The 10,579-nt window shown below is 41.3% G+C and overlaps 1 protein-coding gene across 2 annotated transcripts; it reads left to right on the top strand.

Moving 5' to 3' along the window:
* The first annotated feature begins 35 nt into the window (after nt 1–35).
* Nucleotides 36–10,307, top strand: LEO1 (LEO1 component of Paf1/RNA polymerase II complex). 2 transcript variants are annotated; one of them, XM_088172516.1, is made up of 12 exons: nt 36–120; nt 888–1,613; nt 1,854–1,958; nt 2,460–2,554; nt 3,208–3,353; nt 4,762–4,846; nt 5,175–5,269; nt 5,546–5,680; nt 6,353–6,488; nt 6,786–6,972; nt 7,241–7,338; nt 10,029–10,307. In XM_088172516.1, the coding sequence occupies exons 1-12, from the start codon at nt 63–65 to the stop codon at nt 10,131–10,133; spliced, it is 1,971 nt and encodes a 656-aa protein (XP_088028642.1). In that variant the 5' UTR covers nt 36–62; the 3' UTR covers nt 10,134–10,307. The 2 variants fall into 2 exon arrangements, with proteins under 2 accessions (XP_088028642.1, XP_088028641.1); XM_088172515.1 differs by having other exon boundaries at nt 38–120; nt 1,851–1,958.
* Nucleotides 10,308–10,579: the final 272 nt, after the last annotated feature.

Raw genomic sequence — 10,579 nt, 5'->3', positions numbered from 1 at the left:
CTCCCGCGAGCGGCGCTCGCTGTGACGTCACTGCGCGGCGCCGGCGGGGCCGCGCTGCCGCCATGGCCGACATGGCGGATCTGTTCGGCAGCGACGCGGACTCGGAGCCCGAGCACAAAGGTCTGGGGCGCTTCCTCTCTCTATCTCCCTCTCCCTCTCTCCCTCCGCCCGTGGTGCTCCCGCCGCGGGCCGCGCCGCCCGCCTCGCCTCGCCTCTGCCGCGGCCCCCGAGCGCGAGTAGCGGGGCGAGCGGCGGGGAGCCGCGGGCCGAGGGCACCATGCCTGCACGGGAGGTTGTTCGGCTGCAGCCGAGTTCTGGACACCGTGGAACACCTGGTTTAAGTCCCTGACGTTTTCAAAATTCTTGTCCGATTTCCTGTGAATTACTTTTCAAGGCAGGTGTTCTTTTATTTTCCTGCTGGAAACCGCATTTACTAGCCTCGGCACTGAAGAGTGGCTTCATTGTCATAAACCTTCCTGGGAAGATGACTTGGGTTAAATACAGAGTGACAAATTTGGATTTGTCGGATCTTATAAGCCGCGTCCATATAGTTAATTGTTTAAGCTCTCACTATTTCAGTTGTTATCCTTGTCTGTGTAATTCCTTATCCCTTTTACAGTTTTAGAATCTTAGATAACAGCTTGTGATTTGAAACTTCTTCGGACGTCCATCATTTTTCATTGTGCCTTTCTTTGGCTGTGCTTTTATTAGCAGACGTTTTATTTTACTATTCTCGGTACCTTGTTGGTCTTGCTTACAGTTCTCTATAGGTTCTCCCTGAGGGTCGGGTTGTGTTTTCGGGATTTTTATTGTAGCAATGCGCATCATCTCACGTGCATACTCAGAGGGGCATCCTGACTCTTGAAAGGGTGATGTTTGTTTTGCAGATTCCGATTCTGGCTCTGATTCAGACTCTGACCAGGAGAATGCTGGTTCTGGGAGCAATGCTTCTGGCAGCGACAGTGACCAGGACGACGACAGGGAGGCAATAAAACCCAGTAACAAGGAATTATTTGGAGATGACAGCGAGGATGAAGGGGCATCCCATCACTCAGGGAGTGACAACCACTCTGAGAGATCGTACCAGCGCTCTGAGGCCTCGGGGCACTCGGAGCACGAGGACAACGAGCAGTCTGACGGGGAGCAGCACAGCGCGTCCGAGGCTGCGCACGACGATGATGAGGATGACCATGAGCACGGCTCAGAGGAAGGCAGCCATCATTCAGAGGGAGATGGTTCTGAGAAAGCACACTCCGAGGACGAGAAGTGGGGCAAGGAGGACAAAAGTGATCAGTCAGATGATGAGGAGAGGCAACAGAACTCTGACGATGAGGAGAGACAGCAGAACTCTGATGATGAGGAGAAAGTGCAGAACTCGGATGAAGATGAAAGGCCACAGGTGTCTGATGATGAGGAAAGACTCCAGAACTCAGATGAAGAGAAAATGCAGAACTCTGATGATGAGGAAAGGCCACAGGCCTCAGATGAGGAGAAGATGCAGAACTCTGATGATGATGAAAGGGCCCAGCGGTCTGACGAGGAGAAGATGCAGAACTCTGATGATGAGGAAAGGGCCCAGCACTCTGATGAGGAGGAGCAAGAGCACAAATCTGGTAGGACTGAATACAGAAATAGTTATTTGTTGCTGGTTTGATCTCTCTTTATTGTTTCGTTTGCATTGGCCTGAAAAGATTGAAACTTTAATTTAAAGGCGTTAATTACATAGCTTTTAATGGTAGTCATCTTTGCATTTTCTTTTATGCAGCACGTTTAGAGCTTATTAATAGAGAGGAATTTTAAAATTTGTGGACCAAAATTTTTAATTTGCTGAGAATAATTATGCTCCTTAGTAGAGTCTGCAAGGGGCAGCGACAGCGAGGATGAAGTTCTGCGAATGAAGCGAAAGAAACCAATTGCATCAGACTCAGAAGCAGAGAGTGACACAGAAGGGCAGAAAGGTAAATGGTGGGGGGGTTGTGGGGTTTTGGGTCCTTTAATCTTTCTCTTGAGCGTGCCATTCATCAGCTACAGGTTTAATAGAATTGGCAGCGTTTGCCATGGAAATAACAAAACAGACATCAGGAATTCTGTGTGAGAGGCACATGCTCATCCCCTGCAGTTAGCTCTCTCAAGTTTTCTCTTCTGCAAATATTCTTTCAAGCATTTTTACTGAAAAATATTGGAAAATGGTTCCTGTAATCAGAGCAGCCCAGGGAACCTATACTGTGTTTTGTGGTGGTGGTTTAGCTGGCTGAGGAAGAGGCGTTTGTTTTCTGAGAAGTAAAACCTCCAAAATGCGTAATGAAATTTACTTCTCTTCAGTTACTTGAATAAGGATTATCTTATACTCTTCTGTTGCCGTTTTTCAATTTGATTTCCTTATTTGATAAATAAATCTTGTATTAGGGCTGTGTGTGCATATATTTGTGTGGTTTAAAATTGTAATTTTTCTGCTAAAGAGCATGCAGACGTCATGGATCTGTTTGGAGGTGCTGATGACATTTCCTCAGGGAGTGATGGAGAAGACAAGCCACCAACCCCGGGACAGCCCATTGTGAGTGGACCTGACTTTTGAAATAATTAACATGCCATTCCACTCTGAAATACAGAATACCAGTTGAGTTGGGTAATATTCTAGTGAAAAAAAAGAGAGGTGACATTAAGTAGCATTACAGATAATCTTGTCCCAGCTGAAAGAATTATTAAAATTTTATATATAACAATATCAGATTTATCTGCCTTCCCCCATCCCTGCTCTGCTTTTTGTACTTCAAAAATATTAAGAATAGTTTGATTGCTAAATAAAATACAAAGTATTGCAAGTAAAAGACAAAGCCATAGCTTTGGTACCTTTTTGCAGCTATTTGAGGAATATTTTAATTTTTATGATAGTTTTTCATCTTTTCTTCTTTAATCTTGAAGGTGTCCCCCAGTCTCCAGTGCTCAGCTGAGATCTCTCTTGGCTCCTTTGCTGTTCTTTATTGTTTTTGGTATCTTGAGTTTGCACTGGTGCTTGAAGTCACTTAAATGCCACATGACAATGCTGAATGGAATTCCTTTCAGTGAAAATACCTGAATTCTTTTATCCAAATCTTCCTCATCTCTTTGTGTCTATGAATGACTTTTCTTTAAGCAAAATATAATTATTAGAGCAGCGGTAGCCAGATAGATTTTTTTTCACTTATGCTCCTGGTTTTTTTTCATTAGGATGAGAATGGACTGAGTCAAGAGCAGCAGGAAGAAGAGCCTATTCCAGAGACCAGAATAGAGGTAGAAATACCAAAAGTAAACACAGACTTGGGTAATGATTTGTATTTTGTGAAGCTGCCCAACTTCCTCAGTGTGGAGCCCAGGTAATCACATGTTAAATACAGGATTGCTAAAGTCTTTTTAGTGTTACCCTGTGTTGCCTTTGTTTAGTAATACAGTTAAATGTGTTTGCTCCATTTAAATTTGTTGACATTAAGATGCATATTTTTGGTTGGGATTAGTCAATAGTGATGGCTGTTGTTTTCTAATCAGGTAATTTTATTATGAAGTTGGGTGTCAGCTTGATTGAATAACTTAGTGTCTGTAAAAACCAGACAAAAATGTGGTTTAATTGAAAGAACATGCTGTCAGTTGAGTTGTAAACATAAGTTCAGGCTCTCAGAGACGTGAAAAGGCAAATGCACACGACCCTTATGCACTTTCCAGTGTTTAAAAACAACATTTTGAATTTCAGAATAAGGCCTTTTTTATTTGTGTATGCATTTTTTTATTTGTGTATGTTGTGTATTTATGAAGAGGCTGGTTACTTGTTTTCCTATGCACCTAACCCAAACTGAAGACATTTACTGGAATGCATAAGAAGCAGCAAAACCAATTATTAGAGTTGTTTGTGACATTAGGTTTGGCCCTAAAGGCCTCCTTCAGCACTTGCAGCACAGTGCTGTTGAATCCGAGTTTTGCTGAGCAGCTTTCCTGCCTTGTTCCCAAGGTTCAGCTTTAGCTGGCAGCACAGCCTTGTTGGTGTCACACCTCAGCTCAGCCGTTCTCCCTGCCTTGGGGCTCCTGGCTGCTGCAGGGGAGAACTGGTCCAAATCTGGGGAGTGCCTGCTACCAGTGAGAGAAGTCCTGGTGGTCTCTGGAGGTCAGGACTGAAAACAGAATTGTACAGGAGCAGTCTGTTTATCACTTCTCCCTTGCAGCAGCCTAGGAACTGTTAGGAATGAGGTGAGAGAAAGGGTTCCTCCCACTCACTCCCAGCACAGTCACTGGGTTTTTTGATGGAAGAGAGGAAAACAATCTCATCTTCCTTTCTCTTTGGTTGGTTTTGAGATTGAAATAAAAACAAACAAACAAAAAGAAAAAACCGACAAAAAATGTGCTCTTAGAAAATCCCCAGTTTACCTCATTTATATTTCTTTTGTTTTATTCTCCCTGTACCATCTTGTATATTTTTTGTTCCACACTTAAGTCTGACCTCATCATGCTGATATAAGGAAACGGAATTTTCTGAGGCAGACTCGTTTCTTCAGCTGGAACATTCAGATGGTGTGAATGTTACCCTGTAGCTGATGGTAGAGAGGACACTTGGGTCAGGCCCCCAGGCTGGGAATTAGTGCAGTGAATTTCCTGGCTGTCCTACACTGCAGTGCCTTCTGTTGTGAGCAGGGAATAATCGAAACCTCTCAAGCACCTGTTAACTTCCACAACTCTGCAATCATCTGGATTAATTTTCTTAGAATAATAAAGAATGTGTTGTAAAATTTGTTGCAGACCTTTTGATCCCCAGTATTATGAAGATGAATTTGAAGATGAGGAGATGCTTGATGAAGAGGGTAGAACTAGGTTAAAACTCAAGGTATAATATTAATTTTCCTTCTGCCTTTTACACTCATCTAGGTACTTTACTTCAAAGTCTGTTTCAGATCTTTTGGAATGGTGTTTTGAGTTTTCAGATTATGAAAGTGTGGGCACTGAGGAAAGTTGGTCTATTTTAGTAATAAATTTTTAAAGAGCCTGACAACTGCATTTTACCTATAAAAGCAATAGTTTTCACTTTTAGGTCTTTGCATTATGCCACAAATTATCAAGCCTTCCTAACTGCAATTCTTGACCTGTATAGAGTATATTTTACCATGGTGATCCTTATGAGCTAGAGAAACTGTTTTGTTTTTTTCCCCCTACAGGTAGAAAACACAATACGATGGCGGATGCGACGAGATGAGGAAGGGAATGAGATCAGAGAAAGCAATGCACGGATAGTTAAATGGTCAGATGGGAGGTTAGTTTGCACTCTTTGTTACTGAAGTAATGCAGTTGTTCTTGCAGTGATGTGCAAAATTGAGAGGTCAGCAAACTGTGACATCAGTTCTGCACAGTAAAAATTTTTTTAGTCTCAGTGCTTTGAAAGCTTTATGCTCTGCTTAGTTTAGATTGAAATAAAATTATTGGCTAGATATGAAAAGGAAACATGAAGGCTTTCTCCATTTAGAAACGAGGCAAAAAAAATAGACTGCAGTGGCCTTATCAAGTAACTGATGTGGGAATCTCTTTTAAGCATGTCCCTCCACTTGGGCAATGAGGTCTTTGACGTGTACAAGGCGCCGCTACAAGGAGATCACAATCATCTGTTCATCAGACAAGGTACAGGCCTGCAAGGACAGGCTGTGTTCAAGACCAAGTTAACCTTCAGGTAAACTGCTGTTCTGTATCAAATGCTGATACTGTGTTTGCAATTAGGTGTTGTAACTAGTATATAAAGATTAGATATACCAGTTTGTAAAGCTTCACTGGTTAGTAAGAATGTGCTATTTTCCAAACTCAATTTTTCAACAAGATTTGTCCTACATGAGGTGTCTAAGTTGGGAATGTTAATGTGCCACTTCCTGCATTATGTAGGCTACATATATATTTTTTGTATATATGTTTTAATTTGCATTTTTACATTCAAGTCCTCATTTGAGTCAGAAAGATATTACTATTCCCTGAAGTTAATCTTTTGTCTGAGGTACAGTTGCTATCAGGATGGCAACTGCTTCTTGAGATATTGATGTGAACTGTGAGGACGGATGTTTAAGTTGATAAGGGTCAAAGGTTGTGGGATTGTAGCATCATTAAGGGTCAAAAAGGCCTTAGAGATCTTTGAGTCCAACTGCTAATGGCTGGATAGGTGATTTCCCTGAGAGAAGACTTGCTGTCTCCAGTAGCTTTTATAGTGCACATAAATACTTCTTAAAATGGGGTGGTGCTTTTACTTTTGGGCAGATGAATCTTTGAATTCTCAAATATGCTGGCCCTACCATTGTCTTTTGGAAATGGATATGTTCTTTAAAGAAGTTTTTAACCCCTAACAATTTTTTACCAGGCCACACTCTACAGACAGTGCCACTCACAGGAAGATGACTCTGTCTCTGGCAGACAGATGTTCAAAGACCCAGAAGATTCGGATTTTGCCAATGGCAGGCCGGGATCCAGAGTCTCAGCGCACAGAAATGATCAAGGTATTGTGGCCTGGAACTCTCTGATCTGCTAGTTTAATCTAAATTATCACAACTGTAATACAGCTGGACATTTTTGAATATTGTATAATTTATGAAAAACAGTAATGGCTTGCAGTTTTAAGCAAGAGTTATAAGCCATTGGTGTGGCTTGCTTAACCCTGCAGATGACAAAACAAGGAGAATGTTTGCAGCCTTTACACCGCAGTGAGATTATTTCAAAAGCTCCAGTAGAATACGAGGTGCTCCTGAGATGCTTTGGGGGTGTTTTATCCCTCAGTCCATTGTTTGTTTGGACAGAAAGAAGAGGAGAGGCTGAGGGCTTCCATCCGCAGGGAGTCGCAGCAGCGCCGCATGCGGGAGAAGCAGCACCAGCGCGGGCTGAGCGCCAGCTACCTGGAGCCCGACCGCTACGACGAGGAGGACGAGGGGGATGATGCCATCAGCCTGGCAGCTATCAAAAACAGATACAAAGGTGGCATCAGAGGTAATCAGCAACCTTAACAGCATGCCGTTATCTGCATGATTCACATAGGGTGGTTGCATGGGAGAGCCTTGGTGAGGCAGGATTTAGCCAGTTCATTTGATACATGAAGAGACCTTAGTTCCGTTTGTCTAAGTTTATTTTGTTTACTCTGGCCTTAGGTTCTGCAATCGTGTTGTGGCACTAAATGTAAGACATTTTTAATATTCTCTCTTCTTCACCAGTTTCAGATAAACATGCTTGTCTTTTTATTTTTTTCTGGAATCTGCAGAGGAACGTGCTAGAATCTACTCTTCTGACAGTGACGAAGGCTCAGATGAAGATAAAACCCAAAGACTACTCAAGGCAAAGAAACTTAATAGTGATGAGGTAAGAGAGGGACTTTGTTCTTAAGCTGCTCATTTTTAATGAGGAACATTTCCTTCACTAAATCTAGTGTTTAAACTTGGGACTTCTGTGATTTCATTTACACTGTGATGAATGTGTTATTTGACTTGGCATGCTTTCCATGGTAATTAATCATCAATTTCTTATGCACTGCATTAGTTCACAGACCTGAGTAATTCCCAAAGGAGGACACTATTGTTATTGCTGATTTAAAGATGGAAGAATTTATGCAGAGTTATGTAAAATGACTTTACCAAAATTATGCAAGGAATAAGAAGACTTAATATTGGAATCCTAGTGTTACCTAAGTTACTTGGTCCTCTCCTGTTTATTATGGAGATAGTTGAAGCATTTTCACATAGTGTTTCTGCTCTTTTTAAATAGAAGAGTTTAAAAACTGAGTTAAAAAGAGACTTATTGTCTATTGCTAAATATACATTTTCCATTACACCAGTATCATCTGAAACATTGAGCCCTGATCAAACTGTTAGCTACAGCAGTAGTACTGTTTCCTAATCTAAAATGGTGTTTTATTGCTTTGTAATTTATGACTTATTGGTATTACTGAATGAGTCTTTGTGAACAGTGTGTTTGAGGTTTAGTTCGTCCTGTCACTGCTGATACAGCACTGCAGTGTTACACAGGGAGCAAGCTGCTCTAATTTTCTTTTCTGTACTATTGTTTCCTGTCAAGTCCCTGGGAGGCCTCACTCCCCAGCCCCTTGGGTGTTTTCTGTGTGCTGAATGCAGGTTCTTGGTGCTCTTACAGAGTCAGCTGAGTTATTTGCACCAAGAGGCGTTGTAAATGTGAAGTGGAAGTTAAAATCAGTTTTGTCTTCTAAAGACATAAATTCTGGCTTTTTGTTATACATCAGGAAAATTTAATATTTCAGAAACTATAACAGCCATAGTGAGTCATGTAGACAAAACTGTAATTTTGTAAGCTGTGTGAGCGTTTGCTAGTAGAAATTGAATTGTTTATTTTTAAGACTCTTACTAGATGTGTTAGTTATGATACAGCAATGTGAGGACTTGGCAGTTCCATTGTCTCAGAAGAAAAGGTCTAATCAGCAGCATTTCTCTGCTGCCTGAGGAACAGCAGCCTCCATTTTAGAGTCGCTGGAAGGTAATGCTCCTCTGGGGCCTTGGAGTGGTGCTGCAGTGCCACAGAAAACCCCAGTGGTGCTCGAGTTCTTGTGTTCAGTCCCCCAGGGGCAGTGTGGTGTTCAGAGCATACTGTGGAACTCTGGCTTCCTTGAACACTCACTTGTAGCTGCTGTCAGTCACCAGCACAGCACAAATCTTTGTGCTGATAACAGTTTCTTATCAATTGCAAATGTCAGTCTGTTATTAATACACTTTATCACCACACAACAAGGAGTTTCGCTGTTGCTGCAGTTAATGGGCATATTCTGCTGAACTGGAAGATGACTCACTGAACAATAGTCCAACTGGATTACAAGAGATTGTTGTTCTGAGGAAGAAGCTATCATTCAGATTCCCACCCCTGTTAATTTCTGTTTTCCATGCTTAAAATTCTTTCGTAACTGCGATTCGTACTTACTTAATACATTAATAGAGAATCAAATGCTTTTGGATGAATAATTATTCCCTAGACTTCTGAAACTCTTAAAGTTCTAGAACTCAATCTTTTCTCCTTAAAATCCAAGCAAGTTGCTTTAAAAAATTAACAAAAAAAATTCCAAACCCACACTTCCAAAACCAACAAATGGAGAAAAGAGGTTACTTAGACCTGAGAGTATTTTTAGAGATACTCTTCTTTTCCAATAATAGTTGAGCTACCACTTGTTCCTCACAATTGATGAGTTTTGCATTAACAACTCATGGTTTAAAATGTTGTTTGGAAGGATGATTCAAACTGTACTGGTGGGAATGTACATGGAGCGAAAAATCAACCTTTTGACTTCATGAACTGAAAACTGAACATCAACCCTATAAAAATCTTTATGGTATTGCTTGTAAGCAGGTAATTAACGCAGTGATTTGAGTTCCTTTAACCAGCTCTTTGAGGCCTCATTAACTATAAACTGTTACATTTCTTGGGTTGTAAACTGTTGTTGATTCTGAGTGCCAATGATTCCTCCTATTTTTTTTCTTTATGCCAGAAAATAGTTAGTTTAGTTTTGTCTTCCTAATGAACAAAATGCCTGCCCATTTCCTGATTTCTTCTTTGCTTCAGTAGCTCTGATTCAGGCCATACAGGTATGAATAGTGTGAAAACTTAGCAAAGCTGCAGGGGCTGCCTGAAGGGAAAGTATCTGTATGCTGGAAAATTCACTGCCAATTCAAGGTGTCCATGCTCATGAGACGTGCTGAGAGTGCCCTGCACATGCTGTAAATGCAGATAATGCAGAGATTCTGTGCATGCCATGCTCAGGCAGGGCAGGTGTGGATGCAGGGCCAGCAAGGGGATGGAGCTGCAGCTTCCCCTCCTGATGTGGGGTGTGACACTGGGAGCAGCCACTCAGTGCTGAGGGTAAGGACTGGCACGGAACCAGCCCTGCATCAGAGCAGCACAGAATGGAAAAACTAGAACTAGTAATTTTGCTTTTCTTACAAGGAAGACTTTGAGGTCTTTTTCTTGTTGTTTTGTGTTTTTTCTATTTTAGCTGGAAATATGGTGGTTTATTTTTGTCCTTTTTTTGCCTTTAGGAAGGTGAGCCTTCTGGAAAGAGAAAAGCAGATGATGATGACAAAGCAAGTAAGAAGCCTAAGAAATACGTGATCAGTGATGAAGAGGAAGAAGATGATGATTAATATTAAGGAAGCGCAGCAGTTGATTTTTTTTTTTTTTAATATATATATGTTTATATATATTGTACAGTTCTGTTAGAGCACAGATGTAAGTAACCATAAGGGACTTATTTTGATAAAGGAAAATTCCTAAGTCTGTGTTTCTGGTGTGAATAAAGTTTTTTTGACTTCCTTTGACTCTAAGAGTTTTGTCTCATTGCAGCAAATGTTGCACCAGGGATCATCACAGTGCTGATTTTTATCTTGCACAGTGCATTTCAGTTTTGAGAACTGTAGTATCAGGTTACCAAGTGAATTGATCAGTAACTTAGTGAGTTCTTTAGGAGAAGCTGTGCTAATCTCTGTGGAATGCTTAAATGAGAAGTTTGCCTGACAAGGATATGATGATAGAGCTTGCTAGGAACATACAGTGGTACAGTACAACTCTGTTTCTTCCCTAGATATTCCTT

Source organism: Sturnus vulgaris, chromosome 13, assembly GCF_052056855.1.
Source record: "Sturnus vulgaris isolate bStuVul1 chromosome 13, bStuVul1.hap1, whole genome shotgun sequence".
Lineage (NCBI taxonomy): Eukaryota > Metazoa > Chordata > Aves > Passeriformes > Sturnidae > Sturnus > Sturnus vulgaris.
The sequence above is the reverse complement of the archived record's forward strand: the minus strand, read 5'-3'. Positions and strand labels throughout refer to the sequence as shown.